This window comes from Bactrocera tryoni, unplaced genomic scaffold (genome assembly GCF_016617805.1).
Source record: "Bactrocera tryoni isolate S06 unplaced genomic scaffold, CSIRO_BtryS06_freeze2 scaffold_240, whole genome shotgun sequence".
NCBI classification, from domain to species: Eukaryota; Metazoa; Arthropoda; class Insecta; order Diptera; family Tephritidae; genus Bactrocera; species Bactrocera tryoni.
The window spans coordinates 132,587-154,000 of NW_024395967.1; the positions used below are offsets into that span (position 1 = coordinate 132,587).

The 21,414-nt window shown below is 38.5% G+C and overlaps 1 protein-coding gene and 1 pseudogene across 1 annotated transcript; one reads left to right on the forward strand and one right to left on the reverse strand.

The window, feature by feature from the left end:
• The first annotated feature begins 8,651 nt into the window (after window positions 1–8,651).
• On the forward strand, window positions 8,652–10,626 carry LOC120780216 (putative nuclease HARBI1). The gene is made up of 5 exons (XM_040112470.1): window positions 8,652–8,852; window positions 8,909–9,308; window positions 9,365–9,467; window positions 9,538–10,066; window positions 10,478–10,626. The coding sequence occupies exons 1-4, from the start codon at window positions 8,652–8,654 to the stop codon at window positions 9,926–9,928; spliced, it is 1,095 nt and encodes a 364-aa protein (XP_039968404.1). The 3' UTR covers window positions 9,929–10,066; window positions 10,478–10,626.
• Window positions 10,380–11,070, reverse strand: LOC120780221 (annotated as a pseudogene).
• Between the last annotated feature and the right edge of the window lie 10,344 nt (window positions 11,071–21,414).

The window sequence follows — 21,414 nt, forward strand, 5'->3', positions numbered from 1 at the left end:
CTTGGTTTCCAATATCGATTACTGTAGTAATTATAAACTTTTATAATTCAATCTGTTAAATATGTTTGAAATTTTCTTAAAATAACTCAAAATCCGAGTCGAATGCTATTATTTATAAAAATATAAACTATTTTTCATAGTTTGTTTTTAGTTTTGATATTTTATATTATAAAAAATTGTAATTGAAAACATAGATGTGTACAAAACTATATATGCGTATTGAGCAATGGCAGCATTGTTCAAATGAAAACAAGCAGAGATGGCTGGCGTTTTTAGCACGGGCTCAACTTTTAACACATTTTGCTCGCTAAGAAAGGAAGAGGAAGGAAGAGAGTAGCGTTTTTGACTGTTTCTGCTATTAGTGGCGTGCTAATAGCGTCATTAATTTCCGTAATTATTGTTTGTTCTTGTAGTGGGTAGCGGTAAAGTGGCGGGATGCATTTGCCAATTTTTGTACCTGCATTCTTAAGCATTCTTAAGCTTAGTACAGTACACTGTATAACAAAATATTTATCTCCACTCCTCTTAATTTCGTCCATCCGCGTTCGGCAGCCAAGTGTTTGTAAAGTTTTATTTGGACAACTGAGAGACTTCAATGTAAGGAGTAATATCGCTGAGCTCTAGAGCCCTCTTTTGTACCGTAATAGCAGTAAGAGCCAAAAACGCTACTCCCTTCCTTCCTTTGCCTTCCTTAGCGAGCAAAATGTGTTAAAAGTTGAGCCCGTGGTAAAAACGCAGAAATCAGCCATCTTTGTTTCGTTTCATTTTAACAATGTTGCCATTGCTCAATACGCATATATAGTTTTGTACACATCTATGTTTTCAATTACAATTTTTCATAATATAAAATATCAAATCTGATAACAAACTATTAAAAATACTTAGTTTATATATTTATAAATAATAGCATTCGACTCTGATTTTGAGTTAGTTAAGAAAACATACATACATTTCAAATATATTGAAGACAACTTTTATAATTACTACAGTATATCGAGATTGGCAACCCTCCGTTATGAGAGAGCAATCAGCTGACACATTTCTACGGCAAAAATCCAAATGCCGTGAATTCTCACGGCATCCTTCGTCAAAGAGAGAAGGGAGTAGCGCTTTTCGCTGTTCACTTATATTGCGCGCCCATAAGATAGGTCGTATCAGCTGACGAGGGCCACGGGTCTACGTTTTTGGCTGTTTCGGCTATAAGCTTTTATTTATAAAAGTATTCCATTGAGCGACATATGTAGTGCCATCTTTGGCACTGGTATCATATTCATTGACGATTGGCTTCATTTCTGAGACTGATGATAGGTGCTGTTTATTCGCCTCTGCGCAATTAAGTGGTGTATTTCTTAACTATGTACATATTTTACATTATTTATTGCTTAAGATATTTAAATATTAGAAAAAGGGTTAACATTTCATTTCCATTCTTACAAGTGATTCTTACTCTAAATGTTTCTTATAATATTGGTCTTGGCTCAGTTGATTGATTGATTGAATGTGAGGAATGCACCGCGACCTTTGGTCTATTGTGCCCTCTCCTAACTCACATAGCCTCACCTAGCCCCAGCGCATAGATGAAGTTCAATAGACTTCCGGGTGCCAATGAGGCTATGCGATCCCTATCCGGAAACATTGATCCAAAGGCTTTAGCCCTGCGTCTACAGACTGCGGTGCAGTCGATCAGCAGGTGCTCCGGGGTTTCAGGCTCCAAGTCGCAGAACCGGCAGTTAACGCAAGAGGATAGGCCTATGTTGTATAGATGTCTATTCAACTTGCAGTGGCCGGTATACCATGTGACCAGTAGCCTGAGTTTGTTCCTGGGGAGGTTTATTACCACCTTGAACCTACTCAAGTTGTATCCTCCCATTAGCAACTTGGCATGTCTCATACCGCGCGTTTGCCGCCAATGCTCCTCCCTGCCTACTTCTTCTTCCTTGCGGAGTAGCTCCTTTATGGTATGTGGACCTACCCCAATAAAGGTTTCTGGTCCCACCATCTTGGTGGAGCCTGCGGAACGGGCTAGCTCGTCCGCCAGTTCATTACCGGCTATATCTCTGTGACCAGGCACCCAGATTAGGTGTACCTGGTTACGTTCTGCAAGGCTGTTCAGCCTTTCCCTGCACTCCTGCATTAATAGCGATTTGATTTCGTAAGAGGAGATCGCTTTTAGCACCGCTTGACTATCGCTGAGAATGGCTATTCTCTCATTGCGATAGTTGCGATGGAGGTATATTTCTATACACCGACATATGGCAAAAACTTCTGCCTGGAAAATGCTTGGAAACTCTCCCATGGGTGTGGAGAGCTTAGTACGTGGGCCCGCGATCTCTTCATCGATTCCCTCCGTGATTTTCGACCCATCCGTGTACCATCTCAGCGTGCTATTCCTCAACATCAGCTCGAGATTGGAATCATTCCACTCGTCTTTGCTGCCGAGGGTGACCTTTAACTTCTTCTTGAAGTCAACTGTTTTGGTAGTGCTGTCCTTCCGGAGGAGGGCTGATGGTACATCGCCACTTATCTTTTCCATCCTCTGGAACGAGATTACCCTACCTTTGCCCCACCCCTCTGCCGTTATTTGCAGAATTGTGTGCTTGGTTACCTGACCAATAACCAAATGAAGCGGAGTAAGTTCCAGCAGAACCTCCAGTGCTGCCGTTGGACAAGTGCGCATTGCGCCCGTCATGCAGACACAGGCTAGCCGCTGCAGCTTCGATAGTTTGGTCTTAACCGAAATCTGCGACGCTATTGAGACCCAGGCCACCGCCCCGTATGCGATTATTGGTCGCACTATCATGGTGTACAACCACCTAACGATCCTTGGCTTACAGCCCCAGAACTTGCCAGCCAGCCGATTGCACACCATTAAAGATTTTGTTGCTTTGACCAAGGTCAGGTTTATATTTTGCTTCCACCGCAGAGTAGAATCTAGCATCAAACCTAAGTATTTGACACTGCTGGTCAACCCTATCTCTCTGCCCCCATTTGTGAGATTCCTGAGACCGGGTAGGGGGCGGCTGCCATAATAAGCGTTAATGACAGACTCGTTTAGCTTAGACAGCCTAATCTCCAAGCCTGGGCTTGCCACGCTGTTATCAGTCATTCCCCTTCTATCGACATTCTCTATCACTAGGTTACTTCCTACTACGTATTCTAAAAGGGACTCACCTCTTGAGTTCCAGTTGGTACTGTCCCATTCCACATGGTGGGCGTTTGCGTCGCACCCAATAATAAGGGAAGCCTATGCCTTCTGCAATGCTCCACCAGCCTTTCCACCACCTCAGGGGGTGCCGTGGGTACTTCCCCTGGGAAGTATGCTGAAGGCGGGACGAAGTCCTGGCTTGCACCGCCACCAGATCCTGCGTCAGGAACTCTGAAATGCAGAAGAATTCAATGTTATTCCTGACAACTATGCAAGTTCTGGGTCTCTCGCTAGAGAGATCCCAGATTACCTTATTTGACTCCGTTTTGAGGCCTTTAACCTCTCCTCTATGGACCCAAAGCTCTTGGATCAGCAGTATGCCCAGTTTCTCCCCTGTGAACCTGTTCGCTATGACAGCCGAAGCTGCCGCCGCGTGATGCAGGTTCACCTGGGCAATTTTCGTATTGACGGCCATTATAGTAATGGTTCGAGGAAGGGTATATCCTCTTCCCCGCCGTCAATCACGCTGCCGTCCAGTGGGTCTCCTAACCCCTCGAGGAGTTCCTGCGTGGAGGGTAGCTCTGCTCTCTGACCGCAGGAACTAACATCCGGGACGTTGATGGTCGCCGCTGGCATTGCCTGTCCAGTCCTGCTTCCGCTGGGCTGATTCGCCACCTCGTCCACCTGCATTGCTGAACCTGTAGAACAGGCGGAAGCTCGCTGCCCGGGCGTACTTGTACGATTCGTCGTCGATGCACAGGTACAATCTCCAACCTATCATGTCGCCTATTTTTTTCAACTTGCTGCTGACGATGCGCCAGGACGAGATGCTGAGGCCCGGGTTCTGATTTTTCACCAGACCTAAGGCAAACTCATAGGGTTTGTCCCCGCATCGTGTGAGGAACATTGTCATGCTATGCATGATTGGTAAATCTTTCGCCCTCCTCACGCAGAGGACAGGACCCTTCCAGTCCCCTAGCCTTCTGGCGTGGGTCTTGGCGGCGACCGTTGCTGCTTCCGCGGCGTCAGGTCCTTTCGCCAGGCGGGCGCCGCTGCATGAGGGCATGTCGGCACCACCCACACCGGTTGGGGGATGCCGAGTATGCCTTGCGCCTAAGCCCCTGCACCGCGGCAAGGTGCCTACCATATGAAGTAATTTTTTTTTTTTACATTTTCCATTTAGATATTTTTATTTTTCCTTTTTAGTTGTATTTCTGATAGCAAAGTTATATTCTATTTTAACGTTTTTTTTTCTTATTCTGATGCATATTATTTTTGTAATTTTTCGTTAAGTTATAATTTTATCTTTTTTTTAAAGCAGTTGTTAATTAAATTTTTGTGAACAGTTTTACCTGATTGGGGACAGTACTGTTAAAGTTTTTTGCGACTATTTCTTCTTTATATCGTGGAGTTAGTTTATTTCCTAATCTTTTATTTATATTTACATAAATTGTGTCACCTATGTCGTGATTTAATTAGTTTTATATGAGCATATTTCGAAAATTTATCTATGGCGGTAAGAATGTGCTGTTTGTTTGCGTTGTATATATCGATATGGATAATATGTCAGGGGTACTCAGGTATTGGTGAGCTTTGAATGGTGTGTTTATGAGGGTCACGGTCGTACTTATTAAGCGTACATGTTCTACATTGTTTTACAATTTTTTCATTCTTGACTCTCATTTGTGGAAAATAAAGCTTTTCTAAAATTTGCAACTTGTTTTCTTCGCTATTTCGGTGGACACGATTGTGTTCATTAATTATTTCTTTATTTTGTTCGGCAGAATTTGTTAAGTCTCTTACTAATTTTCTAGTGAACTGTATTTTGTATCTGTTGAAGCGATGGGCATAAATCTTTTATATTATGCCTAGTGTTCGTTCGTCTGTCGTGAGGCAAAATATGATTTAGGGATATTGGCTAATTTTCCTTCGTTGAAAGTTACGTCAGTTACTGTGTGACGATGATAGGTGGGGGAATGGAATTTCAAACTTATAGCCAGTATTATTTCCTACATTTATACCGCTAGATGGCTAGACAGCTGACGTGTTTATTTTTATCGCTCGTCAAAATACAAATAATAGTATTGTTTAATTAATTTAACATTGTTAATTTATAGTGTTTTAGTGTGTTTAATTAATGTGTTAAGTGTTAATTTACCTTACAAGCCGCCAGTAATTCAATCAAATTATTAAATCGTAGTATTATTAACTAATCAGTATGCCTCCTAAAACACAAAACGTGACTGTACACACGTGCAGCACCTGCTCTCTAAATATTAAGGAAAATCAAGCAAGTCTTATGTGTGCATCCTGTCGTGCATGGGTACATCTTAAATGTACCAGCTTGTCAACAAAAGAATTCAACGAGATCGCTCGCATCACTAAAAAGAATGGTACCACATGGAAATGTGATTCCTGCAAAAGTGAGGTTAGCATAATTATTCCTGAGGATGCAGTTGATACCTCGGACGATGACACGGTAACAATGAATAAAATTAATGACTTGTCTGAAAAGAAACTTCAATCCCTTGCAGAATCTCTTGCAGACAGCTTTGCAGCCAAATTTGATCGTTTCAAGACATCTATAGAAGGTAATGTGGCTAGCATCAGAGACGAAGTGAGTAAAATTGCTAAGCAAAATAACACACTAACTGACAAGTGTACTTGTCTTAATAACAGGATTGCATCAGTGGAGGAGAAACTTAAGTCTCATCCTGATTTGTCTGTATCCACTGAGAACATTATTGCTGAACTGGCTGAACGGAAAAAACGCAAATCAAATGTAATAGCCATGAATGTGGCTGAATCAATAAAAGTCGATAGTCAAGATCGTTTGGAGGAAGATAGAACAAAAGTCCTCGCAGCACTACCACCCAGTCTCGCTAGCAACACAATGAATTTTAGAATACGGCGACTTGGTGGTCCGTTAGCTGGCCGTACAAAGCCGTTTCTCATTGAAACGCCATCACCAGATGATGCGTTAACTATTCTCAAATGGAAATCAACAGCTGAAGCAGACGGATCTCAGATTACCTTCAAGTCTGTCTTAACACAAGCCCAACAACAACATCTTAAAAACCTAAGATCTGAACTTGACGCCATAATAAAGGGTGGTGATTTAACAAAAACCATTATATCTAGTATGTCTGGCATACTGAGCCCTAAAGTTTTGATTCTCTAATTTTGTACATAGATAAAAAGCGCGGTAGGTCACCATTAAGTCCTCTAATAAAAGTATTTAAAGCCTTATCACGGTATGTGCCTATTAGGACGTTCATGCATTCACTTCCGATATCCATACACGAAATTTTATTCAAAATAAGAGACAAATGTTCATACACGGCTTGATAGAATTGTTTCACCGTTTTGTTGCCTTGATCGAGAGTAATCATTTGGTAATCAAGTGTGCCGAGGTCTCGGTTACCTGCGTAATGCAGAGTCAAACAACGTGAAATGCTGTTCCAGTTTAGTGGAGTATTATATGACTTGATGATTATATGACTCCAAAACATTAACAGCAGTTTCCGTTATTTTATTTCTTATAGAATTTATAATACCAAAATATTTTGCTGTTCTTCTGATGGGTTCATACAAGTTTAAAATTCTATCAACGCTCTTTTTCCAAGAGCTGTATTCGATTGGATTTCCCGAAAACTCTCTGAGGCAGCGAACTACGTCAGGAACCTTGTCTAGCTCATTAATATTTTGCCTATATTCGCTATTAATTACTTCATCTGTACAGTTAAGTTCGTTATGTTTATTTTGCCTGGTGTCCTCGGTTAGGCATACATATCTCACTCTTCTTCTAATCAGAGCTTCTAATTCTGGTGTTGCGTTTATAATTGGTGTATTAGCAGGAGAGGGTACGGATGCGATATTTATTATTGGTGGACGAATAAGATTGCTTGGGTTAGCCATTTTGATTATTTATTTGATTATATATTTTTATTTTATTATTGTTTTGGTATCTTTGTATTTATTATAAGAACCGGAGGGTCCTCTCGAAGGTGGTGAATCGCGGCCTTTTTAAGTATTTTTAGTTATAGTGGTTAATATTATGTTTGATCTCTGGAGGATCCCCCCAAAAGTGGTGAATCGCAGAGACGTTTTAACTCAAAAAGTGGTTAATATTATGTTTGATCTCTGCAGGGTCCCCCGAAGGTGGTGAATCGTAGAGACGTTTTATGTTGAATTTTATTATTAGGACTAGAAGTTTCTTTTTTGTGTGGTGTGATTTTATATTGATTTTCAACATGATATTATAATTTTAATTTATAATTGTGTTTTATTTTATTATAAAGATTATTTTATAGAATTTTATCATAGTTCGTAAACTAAATTTGCTTTTATTTTATATTGAATCTAAATATATATTTTTTATTAAATCTATATAAGTAGTAGGATACGAATTTTTTTTTTATTTTTACGAACTTTTTTTTTATTTTTACGAATATTTTTTTTCCTAAAAAGTATTCATACGAGTATATACATATCTTTATATCAAAAAAGTCTTGCGGTATTTTTATTGAATTTTTTTTTATTGAAATTGAAATGAATTTTTGGTGACTCATGCCCAGCTCTTGACCGATGCTACGGCTGCTACTATGCAGGTCTCTTTCGATCAATTCAGCGATTTTATCGCAATTTTCGACGACAGGCCTTCCGGAGCGAGGCGCATCTTCGACCACCTCTACACCAGAACGAAAACGTTGAAACCATGGTTGTGTGGTGGGAATGGAAACTGTTTCGGGTCCATAAACTCCACAAATTTTATAGGCGGCTTGAGATGCATTTTTGCCTTTATCGTAGTAGTACTGTAAAATATGCCGTATTTTCTCTTTATTTTGCTCCATGTTTGCGACGCTATAACTCACGAACGACTTAAAAGAAACGACAATCAATCAAACACGTGTTAGCGCGTGAAATGAGCTTTCAAAAAAGGTATAGCATGACCCGATGCGACCAATAAAACTAGAACTACGCGGTCTCAGCGCCAACTAGCGAAAATACCGCAAGACTTTTTTGACAACCTATTATATATAAATCTTCTGACCGTGTGTTTGTAGTTGAACTGCTCCTAAACGGATGGACCGATTTTGATGAAATTTTGTGTGTATGTTCAAGGAGATTCGAGAATGGTTTAGATCAGTGGTTCCCAAACTTATTTTTTCTACCGCCCACTTTGAGAACAAATATTTCTTTAGCGCCCTCATTTTTTCACCTATTTAAAAACCACTATAACTTCAAATTAATTATTGTGACCTATATATGTATATTAATACTATGTTCGGACCGACATTAAAAACATTTTGAAAACACATTTGTATGTTGTGGAACGTAAGTTGTTCGGACCGACAATTTGTGTTTTCGCTGAGTTTTCACTGACAGCTCACAAATTTATTTGTTTGTTTACATTTGAGCAACGAGAATGGTAAGTTTTGAAATCCTTAATATTTGCTTATAATTATTACTAAAGATCGTGTTTTTTTAGAATTCTGAGAAAAAGATGTTTATTGCGAAAGCATTGGCTTTGAGAAGCCAAATAAATATCCTGCTCATCGACAATTCTTCAAGAGAACTATTGGAATGTCTTACTACTCAGCACCATGCCTTGGCAAAAAAGATAGCCGAGTTAAAGAAACAACATCTAATCGTATTAGATTTAATAAAGGACCTTGGGATGCCGATTAATTCATGTTGGACAAAAGTGTGTATATGTTCCTATTGATGCAAAAGTTTTCAATTATATATTACTAATTCCAGCAACGTAAGAATCAGTTTTGGGAACACGATTGCCAACGAAACGGATCTGCTTTTTTTAAAGAGAACTTTCGCATGAACCGAAGTTCCTTTGATAAATTATGTGACATCCTCCGCCCGTTACAAAAAATGGATACAAATTACAGAAAAGCTATTCCTATCGAGAAAAGAGTGGCTATAACATTATTTGCTTTAGGGTCATCTGCAGAGTATCGTAGTATCGCCAACATGTTCGGTGTAGGAAAATCTACGGTTTGTGAAATTTTACTGGAATTTTGCACGGAAATCTGGAGATTACTGCAGCCATCCTGTTTTAAAATGTTGCCTCTAAACAGAGAAAATATAACCGAATTGGTGACTGGTTTCGGGGTAATTGGATTCCCACAATGCTTAGGAGCAATTGGTAATATTGGTTATAAAATCTTAAATTTGCGCTAATGTTCTAATAATTATTTACAGACGGATGCCACATTGAGATTCATCCATCATCTGACGAAGCTGTTGATTATTATAATTATAAAGGATGGTATTTCACCGTTCTATTGGCATTAGTTGAGGCTAAGTAAAGTCTAAAAACTCAATGTATGTACATATGTATATGTACATAAGTAATGATTACAATGTATTTTCAGATACCGTTTTACTTACATAAACGTAGGAAGTCCCGAGCGATGTAATGACTCTCAAATTTATGAGACGTCATCACTTAAAAAAGAAATGGATAGTTGTCCTTTACTAAGCGAAATGTCTAGAGAAATTTCAGGCGTAAATGTGCCAGTATTCATTATTGGGGATTCGGCTTTTCGATTTAGCAAACAGCTTATGAAACCGTATCCATTTAGCGTAAATCAAAATAATGGTGAGAAGGTATTCAACTATGCTCTTTCGAAAACACGTAGAGTTGTCGAAAATGCTTTTGGACACCTCAAGACCCGCTTTCGACGCATCGGAAAAGGAATTGACAACTCTGTACGGAATGCCAACTCCATAATAAAAGCATGTTGCGTCCTTCACAATTTTTAAATGATAACAACGACACGCTAAACGCTAAATGGTTACGCGCTTTGGAGACTAGACGCCAGAATCCGTGTGATATTTCATATGCATCTGACGACCCAATTAATGGAGAAATTATTCGGATAGCACTTTGTACATATTTTGGTAAGTACATGTGCATATTGTATCATAATATCTACATTTTACACAATTGTATATACATTAAATCAAAGATAAAGTTGTACACACCAAACAAAATTCAATTTTATTTTCCATATAAAAACTAATACATATCAACGTTAAAAATATATTATTAAACAGAAAATACTTATATTCATTAATTTTTTTATTTATTTAGAAATTGAAGTAATCGTTCATTTGTTTCTTTAGAATCTTTAATATATTGTTCCATCATTTCGGTTTTTTTATTATCATTTTCAACCATGTTTTTTGTCAAGTCCTTAATTTCTTTGCTGGTTTCAATGGATTGCTGACTTGCTTTTTCGAGCTGTTTTTCTATTTGTTAAAATTTTTTTAAGATTATGCTTTGAAAATTATTCCTTTTTTTATTAATAGCATCACTCGGCTCGGGAAACGGTACTGGTACCGAAGAAGTATCGCTTGGGGAAATCGGCATAGCTGAGGGCGATGGTAGGCAAACCGGTGATGACAATGGCGATGCAGCAACGAATGTAGAAGACGCAGCCGTTTCCACCGAAATTCGGAGTTAGTAGAACCTTTTTAAAAATGTATATATGCATGTAAATATAAATAATATATTGAATTACAAAACAAATGTTTCTTACTTTGAAAACTTTCCTCCACTAAGCTCTCGGCATTGTAGCTGACGTACGGCAACAGTACGGCTCTCATTTTATCGTAAAGTGGCCACTGCGAGGGAGAACCGCCAGTTGACCCGACTGCTGTCTTCTCTTCCCTGTAAAACATGATATATATGTAAAAAGCTCTATTTTTTCTTAATTTTATTTAGTTATATACCTATATCTTTGTGAAAGATTGTGCATTTTCGATTTTATTTCACTCGCTGTGAAATGCACACCTTGTTGCTGTAACTCCATTGCCATTTCCTCCACTATGTGGCTGTTTTTCTTAGGACCGCGAAAAGCACTTATTTTGTTCTGCCACAATTCATTTAGCAGGGCTTCTGCCCTATCACTCCAACAACTTCTTTTTTTATATTTTTGTTTTTTCATTTTCGAAATGTATATCAATTGACAGCTGAATTTTATATGGAATGTAAACAAATATCAAGTGACAATTTAGGGCCGGCAAAATATGTCTTCCAAAAAAATCGATTAAACTAGAGCAGGCACCGATTATAATGAGTGGAATGTAAGTTTTCAAGAAGTTTTCAGCGAAAACTGTGTTTTCGTTTGACAGATTTTACATGGACGAAAACACAAGTTTTCGTGCGAAAACCAGTTTTTCCCACGAAAACATGTTTTCGTTGTCGGTCCGAACATAGTATAACGGAGAATTCTAAACGAAACTTTTACTATAACCAACAACTTGAAACCTGAGCGCAATAGGTAACATACAACGGCGCTTAGGTCTTAAGTTAATTCTTACGGGCTCCACCTGCCAATAAGAATGAATATTGAAACACAACTTCATAGTATTAAAACAGAGAATCTTTTATTAAAAATAAAACGAAAATAATGGATCCATATATAAAAACTAATGTGAAGGATGAATCTGATGCTGTTTCATAAGTTTGTTAATATCAGGTTCCAATTTACTCAAGAACAGTCGCAAGTCGCCACGTTCGGTAACAAGCAAACGATTTCTATTTTTAGTAATCAGTGTTGTCACAGCACTAAATCCACGTTCACACAAATATGACGATGGGAATGCTATCAAGAATCGTTGAACGATTGACCACAATCCAGGGTACGATTGCGAGATCGGTTTTTGTAGCCAAAATTCTTGGTAACCATTTTTGAACTTGACTTTTATTTCCTCGTTTGTTGTCAATTCTATAAGTTCTTCTTCCAGCTGAGGTGACATTGCTGTGTTGACATTTGAAAACGGATCCAACACCCAGTCTGGTATTTCCAAGTTCAAAATGTCCTGGTATCGTTCGGTGAAGTCAATGTGGAGGTTTTCCAAATGTTGGCACTAGGCAAACAATTCGTCCTTACTGTATGATACTGATAAATTCGGAAAATTGTGAAACTCACGTCTGCCCAGATTTTTTTGTGTAGAAGCAGTTTGGCTGAAAAAGCAGCAACGACGTTTTTTGTTTTAATTAAATTTAGTTTATCGCCTTGCAGTTGGAAATTCATGTCGTTGAACAGTTTATACAGGTCTGTCATGTAAGCTATATCATTCTTTAATGTTATGAGCTTGTCTTGAAATTCTGTATCTTTAGTTTCCAAAAACTCTATGTACATATAACAGAGTCGAACAGGTTGTAGAATCGAGTCAGACAATTGCCTCTTGATAACCAACGAACTTCAGTATGAAACAACAAACGATTGAAATCCTCGTCATTAGTAACACAAAGCTGATGAAATAATCTATCATTCAAAGAGCTGTTGCGGATTTTATTGACTGCTTTGATGACATATTGCAGTGATTGAAATAGTTTTTCACTAAAGTTTCTAGCAACTAAACGTTGTCTATGAATAACGCAATGTACACCAAGAACATCTAGAATTTTATTTTTTAAGTACGCTATGAAGCCTTTATGGCACCCTGTCATAGCCGGAGCGCCATCCGTAGCAACTGAAATAATATTTTTCAAAGGAATTTCTTTCTCATCGCAAAACTTTTCCAATAATTTGAATATGATTTCGCCTTTTGTATCGGTCTCTAAATTTCTATCAAATAATAGCTCTTCACATATTTTCTCATCTTTAATAAAACTCACGTAAGACAACAACAATGCTTCATTAGTTGGTAAAGTGGACACATCCAGCTGAATTGAAAATTGACTTGACCTCAGGTGATCGTACAATGATTCTTCAATGTTTTCAGCCATTTCATCAATTCGTCTTTGCACAGAATTATTACTCAAAGGAATTTTTCGGATAATATCTGCGGCCGGTTTATGAAGCACGGTAGTTATTACTTCATTTATTGCTGGCAATATTAACTCTTCTCCGATGTTATGTGGTTTGCCTTTTTGAGCAATTAACAAAGAGATATTGTACAAAGCTCGAAGTCAGTCGTCATCTTTCTTAGCAGCCGCCGAAAATAGTTTTGCTACACTTGGCTGGGTAATATGCTTCTTCTCTAGGTCTTGAAAATGTGCTACATTCTTGTCTCTCTTATCTGGATGCACTTTATTCAAATGATCTTGCAGTCTTGAAGGCTTCATTGCTTCATTCGAAAATGTTTTTAGACATAGAAGACACAAAGGCGAGGATGGATTTGTTGGATTTTCAATGAATCCGAATTTAATTATTCCGCACAGTATTACTGTCTCTTCTTTTCTTCCTACATTGTTTTGCTTTGAGAAATACTTTTAACTTCGCGAGTAGTGTAAAGGAGGCGTAAGTAATGCTCATCTATTGCGCGCAAAACCACAAATGAATATAAAATAAATATTACATTGTTTATATAGGAATCCTTAAGCACATTTATTATATAGTAGTCCAAAAATATGAATTCTTATTTTTCCTAGAAATACATTTGTAAAAAAAGGATCTTTCTCCTTTTCGTATTATCTTATTTTTTTCAAGAAATACATTTGTAAGAAAGGATAAAGATCCTTTTTTTATTTTCCCCATAAAAGATTTAAGGAGTTCAAAAGCTCAAAACGTGCGTTACATCAGCTACCTACCCGACGTCATTTCGGAAGTGATAAAATAAATTATTCAAGAGCTCAAAGCATTCGCTACATCAGCTCGAATCTATAGCAAATGCCCACATACAGATTTGGCAATGGCAATAGCAATACGTTTGACAGTTAGTATTCTATAAATTCTATCCTGTCGAGATGCCCCGTTATAAAACGGAGCGACCGATTGACATGATTTTCATTTTTTCTATATTCAATAAAATAGGACAGATATATGAACTACGTGGAGAGAAATATAGAACCGAGTTTGAGCAATCTTTTAATTCATATTAGTTGATGTTCACAAGTTGTTGTTGAGAGTCGAGAGCTCATAAAAAACAAATAACCCCCCAGGTCTCTACTCAACGCCCCCATTTTCTTTCTGGGTCTCTTACCGCCCCCCTTGACACCTGCAGCGCCCACCAGGGGGCGTTATCACCCACTTTGGGAAACACTGGTTTAGATTTACAATTTGGTCCACTGGAAAATGTTTTTTTAAATTAATTTTTCATGTGTAATTAATTGCTAATTTTGGAATGTTTGACCGATAGATGGCACTACCATCGCAGTATCCAATATTCAAACCTTAAATTGGCGTAAACGTGCATTGAACAAAACGATGACAAAGCAAAAGGCGACATCTGTAGACAAGTTTTCATATTGTGGACAGAGTTGTTCGTTCTTAAGTAATAAATTGAGTGATTCAATACATCTATGGGTAGCTATAACATTTTTATACTCTCGCAACAAAGTTGCTTGAGAGTATTATAGTTTTGTTCACTTAACGGTTGTTTGTAATAGCCCTGACAGACGAGCAAAATTAATGCGCCTTAAGCAACGCTAATACGCATTGAAATTTTATGGTGACAGACGGCAGACTTGTTCATTTGGACAGCTGATGGTGAAATTTGTTTATTTATTAAAACAAAAAGTGAAATGAAAGTGTGTGAAAAAATCTAAAAATATTAAAATTTGTTTTTGTTAATATACTTACACATAATTTAATTAGCAATACAAAAACTGTTTCCCTCTGAAGCTGTAATCACAAACAAGGCGGTTTAGCACGTTACACGTGGTGCATTTATTGAAGATCAGAAAAGAAGTAAGTGTTACGAAAGGACAATTCAATTATAAGTAAGTGTTACGAAATGACAATTCAATTATAAGTAAGTGTTACGAAATGACAATTCAATCATATGGTTACATGACATTAAGCGGTAGATGGCGCATAACACGGCGCAGTGCTGCCACAGCCGCTCCCCTTCCAATGAACCCCTTAGGGGAAGGCAAGATACTTTAATAAGTCCTTTGTGGTACAGCAGGATTAGGATGAGTGCTGTCATCTTTGGTTACGAATGCCGGATTAAGGCGATCCGTTGAAATGTTAACTTCGCTGCCGTTGATTCTCACTGTGAACACTCGATCTGACTGCCGACTGATATATGGCCCGCTATATGGTGGTTTCAAAGGTGCCCTTACTGCATCCGTCCGTACGAAGACATGTGAACACTCGAACATATTTTTCAACACGAACAGTTTCGGCCTTTGATGATGTGCGACAGCTGAAGGTTTGACTTTTTGCATTTGCTCTCTAAATTTATCGATAAAAGTTTGGTGTGGAATGTGCATCTCTTCTTCGGTGAGGAATTCATGCGGAAGGCGAATAGTTGTGCCGTACAAAAACTCTGCAGCCGATGCTTTAATGTCCTCCTTAAAGCAAGACCTTAATCCCAACAAGACTGTAGGAAGCAAGTCCACCCACGATTTATCACAGTGGCACATGAGTGCGGCCTTGAAGGATCTGTGCCAACGCTCTATCATGCGGTTGGATTGTGGATGGTACGGAGTGGTATGAATGTGTTTGCTTCCAACCAATCTTGCCAATGATTGGAACAAGGCAGATTCAAATTGCGTACCTTGATCGGTGGTGATTGTTCTTGGGCAGCCAAAACGAGCAATCCAATGCGTCCAAAATTTAGTTGCCACTGTGTTTGCGGTTATGTCCTCATCATTGTGATGCAATAGCGGTATCCTTTCACTAAGGGCATTACAACCAGATCAAGATGTACATGTTCAAAACGGCTATCTGGTATGTCAATTTTTATCGGTGGCAAGTGATTATGTTTATGAATTTTAGCCCGTTGGCACGGTAAACAACTCCTGGCCCATGAACTAACATCTTTTTTCATCGCTGGCCAAACATATTTAGAACGAATTTGTTGTAATGTAGCGCGCCCACTGGGGTGGGACGAACTGTGAACTGAGGCAAAAGCTTGATAACGTAATTCCTTGGGTATATAAAGGCGAAGATGTCCGGTGGAGACATCACAGTACACTGAAGTTTTGTCTTCGGACTGCACCAAGCGAAGCCTTAGAGACTGCTGTGATTTCAGAAGCTCCTCCAATTCTTTGTCGCGTTCCTGTGCTGCTTGAAGTTGTGATCGGTCGATAAAACAGGGCATTGAAATGGCGTTTATCCGAGACAATGCATCGGCAACCACATTTTCGGGGCCAGCTAAGTGTACAATCTCCGTTGAAAATTGTGATATATAGCTGAGGTGCCTTAACTGCCTCGGAGATACTTTGTCTGGCTTTTGCGCAAAAGCAAATGTAAGTGGCTTATGATCTGTTTTGATCACAAATTGACGTGCTTCTAGTATATGGCGAAAATGTTTCACTGCTTCATAAATTGCCAGCAACTCACGATCGTAAGCACTGTAGTTTTTTTCAGTTGCGGTAAGCTTCCGCTAGAAGAAACCGAAAGGTCTCCATATAATGTTTGTTTGTTGTTCAAGAGTCGCACCAATAGCTAAATCTGAAGCGTCACAACTAAACGCTAGGGGGGCGCCGACAGTAAGGTGCGCCAGTGATTTTGCTTTGCTTATTGAAATTTTACAGTCTTCAAAAGCTTGATTACTTGCGCCGGTCCACTCAATTATTCGTTTATCGTGTTTCTTTGACTCGTGCAGGTAGCTATTTAGCGGTGCCTGTGACTCGGCTGCATGTGGTATGTGGTAGTAACTAATTATTCCCAGAAACCTGCGCAATTCAAGGACCGTCTTTGGTCGCGGGGTGTTCAAAATTGCCTGCACTCGCTCTGGTGGCGGTTGGCAGCCGGAGCTCTTTATTGTGTATCCCAAAAATTGCACTTGACTTTGTTCAAACGCACACTTCTTAGTATTTATTTCGAAACCGTTCTCTCTTAGGAGGTCGAGTACAGTGCGTAGGTGAACGCGATGTTCTGCACTATTCTTAGACATGATAAGTACATCGTCAATGTACACGTATACGAAATCAAGGCCTCTAAATATGTTATCCATAACTCGTTGAAAGGTCTGTGTTGCGTTCCGCAGTCCAAAAGGCATTTTAAGGTATTCAAATAAGCCAAACGGCGTACATACAGCGGTCTTCTGAATATCCTTCGCAACCATTGGTATTTGGTAATAAGCGCGAGTTAAGTCAAGTGTAGAAAATATCGAATTTCCAGACAATCTCTCAGCAAAATCGTGGATATGACCTATAGGATAGCGATCCGGAATTGTTTGCGCGTTTAGTTTCCTATAATCACCACATGCACGCCAACCACCATTCTTTTTTGCCACCATATGTAAGGGGCTTGCCCAAGCACTTTTCGATGGACGACAAATGCCGTTTTTGAGTAACATGTCGAATTCGGCACGCGCAGCATTGAGTTTCTCACCTGATAAGCGACGCGGCCGTTCAGCGGTTGGGGGTCCTGTAGTTTCGATATGGTGACATACCTGATGTACTGGTTGTAACTTAGTTGTGTCCCCAATGGACGTTGGTGAAGCGCAAGTGTTTTCGGTGTCGTTCAACTGCATAAGAAGCGAGGTTGCCTTATGAGCTTTTCGTGGTAGCGGTGCGGGCTCTGTTACTATTTTTGTGCTGATAACTGCTATATCGTGTTGTATTGTATCGTCGCTTACGCCTGTTATCGTTAGCCCAGTTGTGAAGTCTATTAGCTGCTTGCGATTAAGGTCCACCAACAGTTTGAAACCTGAAAGAAAATCTGCGCCAATTAATGGTGTCTGTATGTTAGCGATAACAAACGTCCATTTAAATTTGCGTTGCAACCCAAGATCAATTTCCATGATATGTTCGCCATACGTCATAATCTGCGTATGGTTAGCTGCTGTTAATTGTAGTGTATCCACAGTGAGTCTCTTGTCCACAAGAGAACTAGGAATTACCGAAACACAGGAGCCAGAGTCGATGAGGAAACGGTAGCCAGATTGGAGATCGTAGACAAATAATCTGTTTTCGGGAATTTGATTTAAACAGTGTGGGGCTCGCTGTAAGGTCGTAGTTGAGTTTTTTACGTCTGAGCTGCCGTCAACAAGCAAAGCTGACGGCAGCCGACTTAGTTTTCCGAAGATGAGCGTAAACAGCCTGGACAGCACTTACGGGCAGCATCGCCAAATTTTTTCAGTATACGGCATTTCAGAGCTTTGTATATATTGTCGTTTGGGGATGAAGCAGGAGATCCTCTACGGCGAGCAAAGTTTCGTCTTCCAAGTGTGTGGCCACCACATCGAATTGATCTGCATCCGTTACTATGTTGTTTAGTCTAAATGTACGCTCAATTTGCGCAAACCACAAATTAGGATGACTTCTGTTGAATGCAGCGATGTGGACTCGTTGAACACTGCTGTTTGGCACGGATGAAACTTGTTGGGCCATAAGTTCCTCTTGTACGCGCCGGAGATCACGAAGCTCTACTTTTAGTCCTTCCAGTTCTGACATCGCTACTGATGATCGCAAATTATACTGTGATGTGTTCATAAATAATCAAACGAAGATCGGGGTCACTAATTTAGCTTACGTTACACGTGGTGCATTTATTGAAGATCAGAAAAGAAGTAAGTGTTACGAAAGGACAATTCAATTATAAGTAAGTGTTACGAAATGACAATTCTATTATAAGTAAGTGTTACGAAATGACAATTCAATTATATGGTTACATGACATTAAGCGGTAGATGGCGCATAACACGGCGCAGTGCTGCCACAGCGGCAGATTTCAATCGACATCTGTCAAGCAATAGCAAAAATCTGTAATAATAATATAAGTCCTAAAACTAAAAGAGTCAGATATAAGTTTATATATACCAAAGTGATCAGGGTGACGAGTAGAGTTGAAATCCGGATGTCTGTCCGTCCGTCCGTGCAAGCTGTAACTAGAGTAAAAATTGAGATATCATGATGAAACTTGGTACACGTATTTCCTGGCTCCATAAAAAGGTTAAGTTCGAAGATGGGCAAAATCGGCCCTCTGCCACGCCCACAAAATGGCGAAAACCGAAAACCTATAAAGTGTCATAACTAAGCCATAAATAAAGATATTAAAGTGAATTTTGGCACAAAGGATCGCATTAGGGAGGGGCATATTTGGACGCAATTGTTTGGCCCCGCCCCATACTAAGTTTTTTGTACATATCTCGGAAACTACTATAGCTATGTCAACCAAACTCTACAGAGTCGTTTTCTTCAGGTATTTCCATATACAGTTCAAAAATGGAAGAAATCGGATAATAACCACGCCCACCTCCCATACAAAGGTTATGTTGAAAATCACTAAAAGTGCGTTAACCGACTAACAAAAAACGTCAGAAACACTAAATTTTACGGAAGTACTTGCAGAGGGAAGCTGCACCCAGGCTTTTTTTTAAATTGAAAATGGGCGTGGCCTCGCCCACTTATGGACCAAAAACCATATCTCAGGAACTACTGGACCGATTTCAATGAAATTCGGTATGTTATATTTTCTTAACACCCTGATGCCATGTACGAAATATGGGTGAAATCGGTTCACAACCACGAATTCTTCCAATATAACGTTATTTTGAATTCCATCCGATGCCTTCTCATTGTAATATATGTATATGTACATTAGGAATCAATGATGATAGCGGAATAAAACTTTACACAAATACGGTATTTGAAAAATATGTAAATGACGGATAATGAAATCTCGATTATCATTTTATCATGCGAGAGTATAAAATGTTCGGTGACACCCGAACTTAGCCCTTCCTTACTTGTTTTCTACCTGCTAACTATTGGAGGGGGTTTCTTGACAGGCAATTTAAAATTGCGAGAGTATAAAATGTTCGGTGACACCCGAACTTAGCCCTTCCTTACTTGTTTTCAACCTGCTAACTATTGGAGGGTGTTTCTTGACAGGCAATTTAAAATTGCAAAAGATCTGGCATAAAAAAATAGCGGCATAACTGAAGTGTTGATAAAAAGGTATATTATAAAAATAAAGTACATTTTTAAAATAACATTTTTCCAAAAAATTAATATTAAGTTTAATATTGTTAATTTACAGAAAAATTATGCAAATTGGGTTGGGAATATATCATTAAATTTATTATTTTAATTGGTATATAAAATTTATGCCACCATTATTACACAGTAGTCCAAAAATATCCCCAGAAATATACATTTGTAAAAAAAAGAATCCTTTGTTATTACCTTGTTTTTCCCTGAAATACATTTGTAAAAAAAGGATCTTTATCCTTTGTTATTACCTTATTTTTCCCAGAAATACACTTGTAAAAAAAGGATATTTATCCTTTGTTATTATCTCATTTTTCCCTGAAATATATTGGTAAAAAAATGATCTTTATCCTTTTTGTATTTTCAACATAAAAGATTTAAGGAGTTCAAGAGCTCAAAACGTGCGCTACATCAGCTACCCATCCGACGGCATTTCACAAATGATAAAATAAATTTTTCAAGAGCTTCTGCCGAGAATTCATACCTGGGTGAAGATTCATAAAGGACAGTTCGGCTGGACACATTTGTTACTTTTTGTACTTTCTTCTCAAAACTATTTATTTTGGAATTTGTTACTATTACGAAGTACATATTTTACATAATCCTTTATAGATTCATTGTATAAGTTAAGTTCTTCTTTATTGAATCTCTAAAAGAAACTGATACATAGAATCTTAAAAATACCCTAAGCTAGCTGTGGTTCAACGGCAGCGGCGTCGGCAGAGTTTAACGGATGTTGAATGGTCAGCAGAATTGAAGTTGATTATTGTTGTTGATATTATTATTTATTGATCAGCAATAATGTCGACCACTTTTGGGGGTTGCAGCGGATGTTTGTTTATGTTATTCAACTTTAACAACAACATTGTTGCAATGATTGTTGTTATGTTGAAATAAATATTTGTTGTGTCAACTTTTAAGTTATTGAACTTTAACAATTACATTGTAGAAATGAATCATTGTTGAAATAAATATTTGTTGTATTAACTCTCCCTCCTCAAATTCCTACTTGTCCTCAAGTAGCTTAAAAGTATGGTATGTTATTAAATTGTGGTTGGACTGATCTAGGAAAATTGTTCGTTTCACTCATGATTTCTGTCGGAACTTTTCCAATTTGTAGGATTAGGTTTTCCTTTGGCTTTATACAAAATTTGTGTATTACAACTATTGCTATAATAATGGCCGATAGAAAAATTATAGCTATTCGGTTCGAGGAGGAATCTGTATTTATTTGGTCTAATTGTTTCCTATTTTTTTATGTTGAGTGCGTGTAGGGATTCCAATGATAATATTTGAAGACGCTCCAATTCTATTGGTGTCATTTGGATGAGTGGTGCTCCGGGTTTCAAAATAGTTTTCTCCTTGTTGCTGAATTCTTTATTATTTATGGTTATGTTCTCATTCCA